The sequence below is a fragment of the Athene cunicularia genome, assembly GCF_003259725.1.
Source record: "Athene cunicularia isolate RWA chromosome 5 unlocalized genomic scaffold, athCun1 chr5_part1, whole genome shotgun sequence".
Lineage (NCBI taxonomy): Eukaryota > Metazoa > Chordata > Aves > Strigiformes > Strigidae > Athene > Athene cunicularia.
The window spans coordinates 39,478,515-39,493,619 of NW_020799101.1; the positions used below are offsets into that span (position 1 = coordinate 39,478,515).

General features: G+C 41.3%; 1 protein-coding gene across 8 annotated transcripts in view; it reads right to left on the reverse strand.

The window, feature by feature from the left end:
• Positions 1-15,105, reverse strand: part of ELMSAN1 (ELM2 and Myb/SANT domain containing 1) — a 72,243-nt gene that overhangs the window by 7,164 nt on the left and 49,974 nt on the right. For 7 of the 8 annotated variants that reach the window (XM_026849585.1, XM_026849584.1, XM_026849582.1 and 4 more), the window contains 10 exons: positions 12,381-12,698; positions 11,477-11,822; positions 10,955-11,021; positions 6,005-6,147; positions 5,045-5,148; positions 3,602-3,677; positions 2,335-2,423; positions 1,023-1,172; positions 652-828; positions 58-257 (listed from right to left, as the gene is read on the reverse strand). In XM_026849585.1, coding sequence (XP_026705386.1) covers positions 58-257; positions 652-828; positions 1,023-1,172; positions 2,335-2,423; positions 3,602-3,677; positions 5,045-5,148; positions 6,005-6,147; positions 10,955-11,021; positions 11,477-11,822; positions 12,381-12,698 — 1,670 coding nt within the window. Of the gene's footprint in view, positions 1-53; positions 258-651; positions 829-1,022; positions 1,173-2,334; positions 2,424-3,601; positions 3,678-5,044; positions 5,149-6,004; positions 6,148-10,954; positions 11,022-11,476; positions 11,823-12,380; positions 12,699-15,105 lie in introns of those variants that run through there. The other variant, XM_026849588.1, reaches the window with a different exon arrangement.

The following is a 15,105-nucleotide window of genomic DNA, read 5'->3' on the forward strand; positions in this document are numbered from 1 at the left end:
ATAGGAGATGCCCTACTGCAATTCTGTGATTATTGCTGGAAGCGGAGTTGCTCTTACCTGCCACATTTTTTACATGGAAATGTGTTTTCTGTGTTCTGAGTTTTACTGGTAGCATCTGATTTTATCTTCTGTTTCCGCCGCCTCCTCTGCACTGGAGAAGTTATAGGCTTTCGAGGCTTCACTGTTGTCTCCCTTGGCTTCCTTCCAATTCTGCCTGTGACAGTCGCCTCTTGACTCCTCATATCGGCATCATCGGCCTTTGGAGAGACAGGAACAGTTAAGGCAAACAGAAACTTAAACTCACCATCAGAAGGAAAACAATGGCTGAGCTCCTGTGCTTCTTTTATTCCAGATCAAGAAGTCTTCAGGATATTTTCAGGACATTTCTCATCATGGTCCTATGTGTGCACCAACCACAAAGAGTGATACTGGGTTTTTTTCCCCTTGCTCACCCCAGTTCTCCCACCACAGCACACAGTCTGGTTGCTAGTAATACTCTCAGCTACCTCAGCCCAGTCTCTTCTCTGGCTGAACTCAGAGGTGGAAACTTTTTATATCTGGAACTGCCCACCTGGTGTTTTCTAACAGAGTTAGAAGAGTTGCAGAGTGAAGGTGGCATAGAGAGCACAACATGCACAATGCAGCACTTACTATTACACCATCTTGTAGTGTCTGTTCATCTTTGATAGGAACTGTGCTCTTCTTTCTGTTATCCAGCCCTTCCTCTGCCTCCTCTTCTTCATCCTCTTCCTCCTCCTCCTCATGCTCCTGTTCTTCACTGTAAATGTCCCTTCTGGGAGGAAGAACACGTGCAAACCTATGGGAACTCTTCACCAGAAGATAAAGGAACTGTTAATTTTGGTGTCTGTAAGTAAATATCACTATGTGACACAGGACAGGTTTGTGAGGCTGGACTCCTTCAGCAGATTGTTTCTGCTTTTGGTTTTACCAGCAAATGAGACAACACACAAAATCAGACCACACCACAGCCCAAAAGAGGTGAGAGAAATTTAAGTAATTACCTTGATGTCAACTTCAGCTTCATCTTTCATAGACTTCTCATTAGCAACATCAATGTCCCCAAAGATTAAGGTCCCATTCCGACCAATTTTCACCTGTTTCTTGTACGTGTAGTAGAATTCCACACACTGAGCCACTGTTTTGGTTTTTATCTGGTGTTTAAAAGCCATAAAAGTCCAATGGATTACATGATTTTAAGAAGGCTTATAAATAATTACTAAAGGTGCAATAAATAAATATACTTTGTATTTTTCTTTCCTCAGTGGTCTCCATTCCAGCACAACTGCTGTTAAAGCTGCCTTTTCTGTGTCATATCCATGTGCATGCCCCATCCCATCCCCTATTGCCACTGTTATTCACTGACAACCACAGCACCAACTTTCCAAGGAAAAACTGGTCAATGTAAAGGTGACAGAACCTGGCACTTCGTAAGCTTAAGGCACATCTTAGCCTCCAAAATGTTCCAACTGAGCTGTCAGGCTTGAGAGCAACCCTTCAGTTTTATGGGGGAGCTGTATTTTCCAGCAGCACTTCAGAGAAGACCAGACCAGAATACCGATCCAAAAATGGAAAGGAAGGTTTGCAGCCCTTTCCCATTTTGGCCACATGCATTTCATACACACGCGGTGGTAGACGATTATCAGTACAGACCTGTGACTGCCTACATATCCTCGATCAGTGGTTTTTCTGGAAGTTTTTGGAATACATTCTTAGCTTCCGGGCTTTTGCAACTTAAATTCCTTTGGGGAATTTATTCAGTAAATATGTATGCAACTCCTGGTTTTGCACTCTCCCTCAGTGATTTTCCCCCCACTGAAGTGTCACACCTCATGAAAATAGATGGGAGTGATCATTTTTACTACCATTGTCACAGAAAAGCAGAAAGAGAGATCCTAAAGGAGGCATCATTCATCCACATATCCTTCTTTGGTCCTTTTCATCAGTAGCAAGGATGTGTTTCTATTTAGTTTTATAAGCAAGCCATTTAAGCCGTACTGGAACATTACCAGCACTCTATAAATACGCCCTGTAGAAGTGATACCTACAGTGTGGACTAATGGAAGTAATGCAGTAAGTACAGGAGTTAAGTAAACAACAACAGTAAAATAAACACTATTGTTCTAGCTTTGTAGTGAGATTTTATGCTGAGTTTGATCACAAAATTCCTCTAAAATGTTCTGAGCGTAGGACTTATATAATGCTTAATACTGAAGTTTCAGAAAAATCAAGATTGAACTCCCTGTATTAAATGCTCAACTAACATGTAAGAAAGTATCATTGCTGTCATTAAAAAAAAAAAAAAAAGGAACTTACAAGCTTTTGGACCAAGAAAAAGTCTTTCTTGTAGATTGCAATGCCTTTGTTGAAAAGTTTTTTTTCAGCAACTTTCCACTTGTCTGATCCTGTAGAAAAACAAGTTGTAATGGAAACCTTTGCAATTTCAGTTTACTCTACTGTGTACTTTTTCTTCATGTTCGCCTTAAATAAGACCAATACACACATGCAAGGGTGTAGTCTCTCATCACACCTAAACCAGCATAACTGCAGACTGCTGTTAACTCCTCTCCACTTCAGCCCTCCTCTCATCACTTCCTTTGTGTTAAATCAAGTACTCATAACCACAGGTGAACTCAGCTCAGCTTGCAAAAAAAACAGTCAGTTAGATGAACTAGGATGTTTTCCAGCAAAACAAGGTGAATAGACACTTTGTGGTGGCCCAGTCATTAGATTTTATATAAGGGTGGAGCAGGAGAACAGGGTCTTCTCTTTCAGCAGCAACCCACTATACTTCAAGATTTATTACATCTCAAATATTCCGACTATCCTAGCACCCTTGCCTCTAATAATAAACACATTCTGGAATCTCCTCCTGCCTTATAGATATTACTCAAGTAATACTTCCCAACCATTATAGCAGGAGTATATAATAATGCAGAAATGTAATGTCCATGCTTTGTGGTGCCAGCTATTATATGTCTCTCCACCACCATACATCAGGCCTTTCAGGTGGCCAGGGTTACTCTAGATCACTGAAGCTAGTGTCACATGGCTGACTTTTTTTAATTAGGTACAAGACTACAAAGGCAGTTTACAGCATTTGAATTTTGCAGAAACTCTGACAGACATCAACAGCTGGCTGAGCTTTCTTCAGCAAGCTTGAAAACTCTTCCCATAAAACCCCCTCTTAACTCCACCCTGGAAATTCACAGCAGAGAAGCTGTGGTTCTGAGGTTACCACAGCCTTTCTTGTACGTACTAGCTATCTTCTTGCATTCTCTGTGGTTTAGTGTAAGGGATGTATGTAATGCTCTTTTCCCCATAAAGGAAATCGAATGCACACACACACACACACACGCAAATACACACATGCACATGTTCCGAGACGTGCAGTGTTTCTCACATTATGAGCATCGTAAATTGCACTGGCAAAATTCCTGGCAAGCCATCATTTCATTTACCACAGAAAAGAGCGGTCTTTTAATCCTATTGTAATGTTAGAATTCCCCAAAAGAGTAGAAAAGGATAAAAAAAAATTCCTTTATAATAGACAGGCAGCATGGAGTTATTCTGGTTAACAAACCTGTGTAGTGATAATCTGCCAAAGGGTGGGTAGGCGATCGTTCTGGCCTCTTCAATAGCAGGTTGGTCAAAGCTCCCTAAGATAAGCACAAATAAAAGTAATTTAATTTGGGGGTATTTGAAACAAAGAGCAGGCAATTGTGAACCCTTCTCCTTTCTGGCAAGCTAAATGAAAAGAATCATAGCACAGTTTAACATTTGGGACAACTTTAAAAATCACATTCCTGACTATCTGCTGAGTCTTAGGTACCACAGGCAAGTGGTAAGCTCTCAGCACCTCTTCACGTCTCTGCAAATTGACACTTTCCAACACAAGCACTGCACTGCGGCATTGGAAGAGGGTTAATTCCACACACAGAGAGAACGCAGCAGTTTCCTCTCATTTTCTAAAGGCCTAAGTTACGTACTCGCATCCACAAATGTTGCCCAAAACTATGACTGTCTTAAACATTTGAGTCATTGTGATCTTAGATATCTCAGTTAACTAAGCAATATTTCAAAACAAAACAGATCAGTCATGTGATTGAAAGATTCCACACAAAAAATCCCTTCCAAGCTGCTTTTTACTTTGAATTTAAACTGGAAGTGCTTTCAAAATTAGCAGGAAGGAGAGAATGGAGCCATGATTCCATTAGCAGTTTAAACCACCAGTGAGCTCTTACTGCCAGGAGCAGCCCTGCTGCTCCCTAATACCAGCAACAGCTTCACAATGGTGGGCTGGTTCTGCTTACCTAGCAGAAACCTAACACATACACACAAAAATTACCTTTTATTTGTTCTCTTCTCCAATGCAGGTCAATACAGTGTCAGTGCTAGCGCACTACAGGGGACGGGAAACAAGCAGCCAGGCAAAAATGTGGAATACTCCTGACCACAGGGCTGCGTTATGCCAGGTTAAATCGATCACAGAACTATAAAAGGATGACAACTCTGTGCTGTATATGCTACACACTGCTCTTTGATATTACCTCCCAGGGGTGTCAAAGGGCATTTATGAAAGTGTATCACGTCTCACAATACTGACAGAAAGTTAGTGGCACAGCTATTCTACAGACAGACACAGAGAAGTTAAATGGATCTGCCAAAAGTAAGTGGAGCAAGACACTGCACTTGATGTCTCAGCTTCAGCCCTAGCCCCTTTTTTTTCCTTCCAACATGGTCATCTTCCCAGTAAGATTCATTTAGCAGTCTCAGCCCATTCACCCTGTTAGACTGTCTATTCTGCTAAAAAGCCAAACACATCGAATTTGGAAATATGCAAGACAGTAAGTGAACAAGGCACTTTGTGTCAGGCAGAACCCAATTTAGGGACACCCAAGGGACACTGAATGGTGGGAGCCAGATGCACAAGGAGTTTGCAAGACTCTCCTCTCAGGAATCACAGGTTACCTAGCCTTCATTAACATCTTTGACCACATCAAGATGAAAAGCTCAGAAGACTCACCAGAATGCTTCCCTTTGCTTCATGTAAGAAATGCAGCGCCAGCTCCTGGTTGGTTCCGCCCCCAGGAAAAATGCTTGAACAGGCAGCAGCTAGAAGATTTTCCACTATTTCCACAGAGGTACCAAACAAATTCAGATAAGAAGATTAAAATCAAGTTTCCTATAGGATTTGTATCATTAATTATGTCTAGCCCTCTTCTGAAGCAGGGCTAGACATAACAAAGTAAAACTCTCAGAGATGTTGAATGTCCTTGAAAATTTATCTGGGTTAAATTTGGACACAAGAACTCATTAGGTCATGCAGCATTACTCCGCATGCAGCACTACTTAAGAGTTTCTTATCTCCTCCCTCCTATAATGTCTTCCCATCTCCCTTCACCTCAGAGGTTTCCTGAATACACACACAAACACACACACGATGAATTTCCATTTCACAATACCCTTTTTTCTCTTTCATCAGAAAGATTTCTTCCAAGCCTCCACACTTCCTCTTCCCTTCAGGATTTATATATGCCACAAGCCATGGGGAGCTGTCTGCTGATGGTGCACAAGTCTGCTACTAGCTGCCACAACTCTGGCTTCCTCATCCTGACTTCTGTCTGCAACTTGTTTTTTTCAAAACACCATTGTGTCTAGAACATCCCTTGAAAATGCAGAAGTTAAGTGCACATGGCGTTCAAATGTTAACAAAGACAAGGAAGCTTCACTGAGCAAAAGGCTGCTTTTTGCCTGACCAGTAACAAATGGTCTCATTTTATCTCAATTAAAAAAACAATCCTATCAAGTTCTCCCCTGCCACACACAACCTGATAAACAAGCTTTACTCCTAAGACTGTTTTCAAGACCACTCAAACATGTCACTTGACTGGCAGCTCTGAGAGTTTTTATATTATGCCTACAGTAGATATGTGGTTACCCCTACAACAGCTGTGACAATTCAGTCCTGTTTCCACATTCTTACCATTCTCTTGGGTGACTTTGTTGGTTTCCAGGTCGCCCCATGGCTGCCACACCAGCTCTGCTTTATGTTCATCAACTGCTGCCAGAGATCTGTCTTGGAGTGATGGTATTTCTGCTTGAAAGCGAGCTCCTACATTAATTCGCCTGCAGAAAAGGTAAAAACTAACGGTCAGGCCCCCTTTACAATACGCAGGAAGTCTCCATCTCTGCTAGAAGTACTAATTATGAAGACATTGAAACGCAGCATGCTCTTGCATATAACGTGAACAGCTTTCAGGTGTTGTAGGTTACATTAGTATGACTCAAAGTTGAGAGGTTTTACATCCATGACCAATTTTCATTGTCTTATCAACAATGGCTGACATTGCATTTAAATTGGGATCCCCCAATAACTGCTCAAAACCAGTTATTAGTGTTCAATAACAACCCCTTTTTGAGAGGCTGTCATGCCGACTTCTCCTATGGCAAGCTTGCTCCTTGTGCGTAAGATAGGTGAGCCTTAGTATTAACTTTTTGCCAGCCATTACTACAGAATCATAGCATCATTTAGGTTGAAAAGGAATTCTGGACACTATCTGGTCCAACTCTCCATTCAAAGCAGGATCAATCTCAAAGTTTAGTCCCTTATGACCTTGATACAAGCTAGTATCTTCTAGAAACTATTTCTAACAACTGAAACCAAAAATATAAACCAATAAAAGCTGTATTTCTCATTCTATATCAAAACCAAATCCCATTCTTTTAGCAACAATCTCATACTTTTAGATTCTGAATTAGCGGGCAGATTTTTCACAACATGCAATCCACATTGCACTACACTTGCTTTAAACCAAGTGACCACAGAGATTCTCCTCTGTACTAGCAAACATGATTTTGTGCACAGAGATAGGTAAGATCCACCACTGAAAGACTGCTCTACCAGACTTGGAGGTCTACACCAACAGCACAGCAAACAGCGAGAGCGTGGATGTCCTTTGTCATTCCTCTACATCTCTTACTCAGTGGCAAAATACACAGAGAGAGCAATAGCTACACAAACTCAGTGTAAAATAAGTCCAAGGACAACTTTCTAAGTAATAGAGCAATCATGCATGCAATTCAGAGGTCCAGAAGAGAGAAGAAAAGAAATGTCCAAGCTAAGCTAACAAGAAGACCCTTCAGAACCCCAAGATATCAGAAAGACAAGATATCTGAAAGCAGCTGTTGCTCAGACCAGTTAGGACATAATGAAATCTATTCTGAAATAAGATATCTATGCTTAATGCAAAAATGTTCCTCTTTTAGATGTCAGTCAACTAGCACCATACTGGTAGGTCCTGAAATAGTAAAGGATGGAGAAATGAGCTTTTTTTTTTTTTTTTTCTGAGAGCAGATCAGGCAGTGCCCACAACATAGTTAAACTCTTGAGTTCCTTCATTAGAAAAAAGGTAAAACTCCTCACCCAAGACAAGGTTTGCTATAGTTCTCAAGTCTTAGCTTCATTCTCCTCAGCATTAGGGGAAACACCACTACCAGAGAAAATGCATGATCCAGTACAATAAAGAATAACAACAAAAAATCTGAGAATTGCCAGCCTCCTGACTTTTCTGGTCCTCTGCTGTCCTGAAATGACACACGCTTGTCTATTATGAAAGTATTACACACTTGTCCTGACTTCATCCACCTGCTCAGCAGCAGCTCGACATGGATGGGGTGGGATTCCTACCTGAATCTGCCAGACCCACAGAGTGATGCTAACTTCCTTCCAGTAAGTGACAACGACATCCAGCATGACAGATCTCGCAGGAAAATTTTAGACAGTCTGCCATCTGTCATTTTCCCCAAAACACTATCTCCAATACATGTCGAAGGTAAAGTAACAGGACTATTATACATCTCATCATGGCTGTGGGCAGGGGAGAACTAAAGCAGGCAAAAAGGTCCCATCTCCGATGCCCATGGTTGTAACTGTTTCAGGATCTGCTTCTCAACAGTAATTCAATTTCAAATGCACACGGAAAGTGGAACCTGCATGGAAAATGAAAAACCCCAAGAAAACCTCAAAGCTTGGTTTTGAGTGTTTTACAGGTACAGAAGTCTATTAAAACGAGAACACTACACAGTTTTCCATTTTTGCTTCACCTGTCTTGATTATTTTTGACAGATACAGCACAATCAAGACAAAAAAAAAAAAAAGCAAGAGATTTCATGCAAGACTGAGAAGACTGTGCCAAAAAGCAAAGCAAGACAAACACTGTTAAGTCCTCCTTTCAGCACGCTGTGATGGACTGCAGAATGATGTTCATGTGGAGTCTTCTGCTCACTGTGGTTAGTCTTGCTTATTGTTTCAGTATGCAGTTTCACAGGGGAGGAAAGGGTTATGGTTTATGATCCACCCTAGAAGAGAGAGCTGCTCTAAAATGACACTTTGCTGTCAATTGGAAACAGATTAAAAGGCTGTTACTGCATTGAGAAATTTGGGGAATTTTGTGTTCCAAGACACAGACTCCTCTGACCTCACCTGCGAGAGGGAGAGAGGCAACTGGAAAAGCTGCAGGGAAAGAATGTGGGCCTTCTTGAAAGGCTATCAAAAGTTACTTTAATCTTGAAACTAAACTTAGAATATGGCATCCCTGAGCTAGAAAAGCCTAAGAATCAGACCTCATACCTGCAATGCTCAAATAAAACCAGATTGCTACTGCAATAGTTGACCTGGGTAACCTGATCTAATTTGGTCTGCCCTAAGCTGGGGCTTGGCCCAGCAGCAGCCGCCTAGATTTCAGTACAGCAACAGCACTCTTCTGTGAGCACTGATAGTGCTCCTGGGACATCCCAGTGCACAGCTGAGCCTGGTCACATCCAGAACTGAGGCTGTGGACTGGGAAGGCAATTCACAGCTGATGCACCACAGCTATACTTAAGGCTGGCTAGCTGAGGGGTGACTTTAAGGCTTTGAAACAACTGAACCACAAAACCTGTAGGACACAAAGATCTGTTGACACCAGCTGCCTATTGTACTGCTTTACTAATAGAAGAATTAAGTTTCATTATCGCATTTCCTATTCTAAATCTCTGCAATGAAATGACCTTTTGAGAAGCATTAGCAGAAGGTCTGGCAAAGCACAAGCAATTAAGAACACAGTATTGGGTAATCACAAGTTACAGTCAACTTCTGACAGAACCAAGACTACAAATAAAATGGAACTTTTTTTTTCTCCTTAAAAAAAAAAAAAAAAACCAAACTTCGTTCCATGTTTCCTTCATAGAAGATTATGTTTACATAACTGACCACAACAGTGCTGCACAAACTAGCTTTAGAGCAGCAAACTGATTACTTTGACAACACAATGACACCACTTCGTTAATTTATCTTGGTTAACAGTTAAAGCTATCTACCTACATAAGCATCTGTTCAACAAGACTTAAAATGACAGTAGGACAACTCTCTGCACCTAACTCCTTTTGGCCACAGGAAGTGAACTTGCATTACTAAGTTACAATAGTTTGAAGTTTCCATCAACAAATCTGAAAATTTTCACATATGACTAAAACTGCAGCTAACTTTATGTCATTAGCTTCAGCAATTTAAACCAACAGACACAACAGCCAAAGACAACTGCATCATAAAGAGATCAAAGATCAAGACCTGGGAAGAGAACAAAAAAATATCTGTCCAAGATGAGGTTCCCCAGGATTAGTGTGAAATGAACCAAAACCAAAAAGATTAATTAGGCCATTTTAAAAACAGATTTAAACAACACCAAATGCGCTTATTTCCATGAATGGGCTCAGCCTGGAAGGGATTTGCAAAGGTGACAAGAATAATCTGGGTGTATTCACAATTGCAACATTTGCTCAGGACAGCCTGCTGCCAAAAGAGCAGAAAACTCAGCTTCAAACAGGAAGGCAGAATGGAAAAATGGCAAGGAAAAATAAATTGACAGCAAATGCTCTGGCCAATTTTTAAAATACAAGCCATTTTAGAAGAAAAAGGAAACCTGGTATTCATTTGGGAAGAGTTTGAGTTAAATATCTCAAATGTTACAGGATACGCTGCAGTTAGAGCAGAGATTCCAGACTGCACAGAGTCAGCAATGCAGTGCCACGTGGGTGTTTTTGTGCCATATGGGTGTTTCCATGCCATGCACCTCCATGTTTAGATTTCACAAGAGTTCATTAACCTAGGTATAACAATGAATCAGAACTAACTCACTGTAGTTCTACAGCACTGAACTGGAGCTGATTAATACTCCCAGAAGATTTGCAAGGGCTTTTTTTTGCTACGCTGCTCAGGTTTAGCAGGACTGGCACCAAGCCTAAGCTCCTGACTCCAGCTTCACTAACTCCAAACTGTGTTCCCTAGCGCTGCTGGGTCCACATTATGTCTGAGCTTTCGCAGCACACAGCCAGCTAAAAAGACTAATGAGGCTTATTAGCTGAGGCCACACACACTGTGTGCAACTGGCTACAGTGCTTTCAGACTGAGCCAGCCCAGGAGGGAGCAAAGTCACGTTCACAGCTGTGCTACAGCTAATGCACACCGCATGGATGACCTGCAATCTGACCAGTCCATGTGACAGCTAACTACATTTTCCCATACTATGTTTTGGCCTTCCTCTAAAGGAGCATTATTTCCCCACTCTAAACCAAACATACAGCATACAAAGAAGGGTTTGTATGCAACATAACAGGACAGATTCACTTTTAGCTAACCAATAGTATTTCAGCCCACAGAAAGACGAGCAGTAATACAAAGAAGTTAACATCACCAGAATTACACGGTGCATTTGCCCAAACATTATTTATCATATGGAGTAATTTTAAATAAAGACAATTCATATTTTGAGTCACCAGAAGGAGTATCTTTTATGTTTCTAGGAGATACATCGACTGTAGAGGGATCAGCTTGGAGGCTTAGGAGGAAGAAAGGAAGCATGTTTACTACCAGGCTGAGAATATTCTGGGTACTTACGGTTCAATGCTGACTGGGGTGGCTTCCCCGACTACCGTAAGAACAGGAGGGGTAACTTCTGAACTATCTGCAAGGAAAAGAAAGAACTGCTCAGACAGCTTATCTTCACTTGAGATATATTCTTCACAGAGTTTGTAAATCTAATCAGATCTCTCCATCTCTCAAAAAAGGTACCCATACACTAAAGGAGGTTAAGATGACCAAGAACTTACCTTCCAGTCACCATCTACGACTTAGTAATAACTATTTACTGTCCCCTCCGTTCAAGATAATGACAATCTATTCTAGAGGAACTGACTTCCATCCCTAAGAACGTCAGTAGGGGGTGTTGCAGATTACTTGTGAATGCATCTTAACATGCATGCCCAGTTGGAAGCAGCATTGCATTTCCTCCATCCTAGCTTCTCAGACTATCACAAAGTCCCACCTAACCACAGCTCCCAAAGTCACGATCTTCCTTCTATTACTCCACAGATCCTAATCATAAATCAGCCAAGAAAGCAAGGATAAAGTGGAACTTACTTGATCTAAGAAGAGTTCTGTGAGCACTTTTAGGCGTCATTGGAGGTGGAACCGAATGGCCACTTGAAGAGAGGATAGCATTAAAATATAGCCCAGATCCTTCTCTCACTGGACTAAGAATTGGTGGAGGAGTGTAAGGAGGTAGCTCAAAGTTCCTATCTGAAGGATGATCTGCCAGACGGACAGGTGACCGTAAGTGGCTCTGATATGGAGTAATGTTAGAATAAACAGGTGGTGCAATAAAGGTGCCAGCTTTCGGTGGTATGAAAAGTGGCTCAGGTCTTGGTCGCTGCTTTGGTTTCCGGGCAAAGCCCTCTGCTTCATCCTTTGGAACAGCATCTTCATGCTATGAGAAAAGAATTACATACTTAATTTCATTTTAAAAGCTCATTTCATTTGAAAAACTTCAGTGGGATGACAACATTCTTTCATGGCAGCTCAAAATCTGGATAGGGCAGTTGGAGGGTGTCTCAAGAATCAACACAAAGGGATAAAGTGAGGAAGATGATGGGTAATGGGACGGACACACAGGAACCATTAGGTAGCAACACTAGCTCTGAGTGGTTATGAAGTTATATTTTACAAGAACTACACGTATGTCTGGTCCAGTCTTTGGGTCTTTGGCTGTAAAGATAATGACCTCGTGGTAGCTTTAAAAGAGGACATAAAAGTACAGCAGAACCCTGGTACAGATACAGGGTGACACCAAATAGCGGTAAGAGAACAAAGACAAGATAGTATTGTCTTAGATGGTCAAGCATTTAAATGCAGAGAGGCTTCCTTAGATGCCTGCCATTTCTCTGCCTTGAGATTAAACTACTTTAATAGAAAAGCATATGGATAAAAGTTACATAATTAAACCTAGCAGATATGGCTCATCTTTGGTTTCTTGGTCTATCCGTACCTGATTTGAGGTTTCCATGTTAGCATTACGATTAGATCGCCGCCGAGTGACTATCACAGAAGGCTTGCGTTCACAAGGAGATCGATCATTTGTTTGACCTTTCTGGAGCTTCCCATCTTCAGACTTTTCCTTTCCAAGGTTCTGGAAGTCAATTTTCCTCACTGGCACAGACACAGGAATGATAAGAGGCACAAGACTGTTATCCTCCCGGGCTCTTTTGGGAGCTGGTGGAGAACTGGCGAATTCCACAACACTTTTTGCAGCTGTAGGTCCTGGAGCTGCTATCAGCACACCCTTCTCTTCTGAAGTATCCAGTTCCTGAGAAGAGAAATAGATTCCTTGGAAGTTCTGCAGCACTTAACATAATAAATGATATCTCACTTTCAGTGCATATCAAGTTTCTCAATGCATATCAAGTTTCTCAATGCAATTTGCAAGCTGAAATGGATTTGGAAAAATGTTACTGGAAGAAAAAGAACACTTCGCAAAAGTGTTACCAAAATTTCTTAGAACTGAGTATTGCCTGAAGTCTCAACTGCTAGAATATTTGTATACATTGCTCTTAAGTATCATTCCACTACCTGTAGTATGGCACTGTATTTTGCAGATGAATTTGTGCCTTGCCATGTAACGTCCAACAAAGGTTCTTAAGTCTCAGTAATGATCATAAGCTGCAGGTTATTAATTTCAAATATTGGACTTCTGTTCCAGGAAAGCCTGAACCATGATAATCTTAATTAAATCTCTCATACAAAAAACAGAGATAGCTTTTCACTGCATTTTTTCCAATTTACATGACAGAAGCAACTTTCCTTCTTATAACTGGAGTCTTTGAGGATGTAAGAGTCAGGAGGCTTGAGCCTGAAGGACTCTTTCTCAGCAGAATCAACATGGTGTAACTGCAAACCAGCACTTTTTTTCACTGGTATTACAGCTGCCATGTCTCTGCTTTCTTTCACTCATGGAAACGCTAGAAAATTGAGCTCCAAGGATATGGGAATGAAGAATGTATAAATCCCTGAATAAAAACAGGGATACTGTAACACCAGATGACTTCAGTACTGTTAGATCAGTGATTTCTAGTCCTTCAGCTGACTATCCACATGTTCATTCCACTCTCAATTCAAAAGTAGTTGCCAGCTCACTTAGAAGCCAGATGTTAAAGTACAACTTTTAAAAGCATCTCTCGCTCTTCAGGGATGCAAAAGGCCTTCTTGAGCTCCGATGAACTGCAATCTAGAAGCTGTAGAAGATTCTCCTCCTTTTGGTGTATCAGTTGAGAATTTGTTGCACCACCTGAAATAGGCAGGCACAGTATGATGGGCAGCTCTGGTGCAAAGCATCAGTTGTGATGCTACATGTAGACAGATGCTACTGTTCAAATACTAATTTTGCCTAAGGTATTCATCTACACTGGAGTGTTCAAACAACTGGTTCAGATTATGAACGTGTCTTCTTTCATCAATGTCCTTCTTAGATGCTCTTCACATAACCTCTGCTAGAGAAGGCTTCTAGGTTGTTTATAATAAAGACACTGGTAAGAGCAGCAGACCACTCTCCTCCAGTAAACATGTTCCTTTTTCTCCCTCACATGATATCCAGCTACCTTAAAGATGTAAAATCCATCAGACCTCAGGTCAGAATTTTAACATCTTTCAAAACCTCACCCTGGAAGCCTAAGAGATCTAAACATAAAGAGTTCTGCTAGTGTCATCATGGAAGCAAACAAGCTGCTTGTATAACTGCAAAGAACAAAAGAGCATCTGTCAAAACACTCCCATGTTCAGTCTTTACATTGTGAATCAAGCTGCAAGTAGACATGCCTTCAAATGGCCAATTTCTCGCTTTGCCTCTCAGGGCCTGTTCCTAGATACTCTCTTGGCTTTGTCTTGCCACAGTGTTGGTGATCAGTCTGCAGTGTGAATTAGAGGCCTCCCTGCAATACAACCATACAACAGCTGGGAGAGCATGAGCAAATAGCTCACGCTACTAACTACTCCTAGTTTTCTATCAAATCTGCTTGTTCAACTGGAGTTAGAGCAAAAGGATTAAAGACAGCATCAGCAGTCACTGTGTTGTCTGCTCTGCAAGAAATGGAGTAGGCTATGGATATTTGCCTCATTGTTTATTAGTTCAGTTCTTTCACTCAAATAGCACATCCCTCTAAGGAAGGGATTGGAAAAAACAGCCACAGACAGACTAGGAAAAAAAATGATGACAAGAACAAGAGAGGGAATAAAATTCCCTTCCCTTTGTGTCTGACTGGGCAGCAACTCAAGTGGCAAAACTGTACATAAAAGTAGCTCATGCTCTAACACTCACACTTCATCAGCCTCTTGCAACAAAGCTTCCCAAGAAAAGTTATCTTTACTTCTCACGAGACACTCTCAATGAAAGATTAGTCAAACCACAACTGAAAGAAAAGCTCCAAAAACCCCTCAGAAAAACCCCACCACTTGCCTCACCTAGGCTAGTTAATTTTGAACCCTGTCATCTTGCTGTACGGAATACACACTGTACAGTTCAGACTGATGGGACACCAAAAGGATAAGAGTAGTGAACTACCTAATCAGCCAACACTAAATTTTTTCCCCATCAAGCCCTAGAGAAGCTCTACAGACAGACTATGTCCTCAGGTTACCAATCCACAAACATTCGCTGCAGGTCATTCTCAGAAACGGGACACAGCCCCCGACAGACCTTTGTTAGGACTGGTATAATTTCT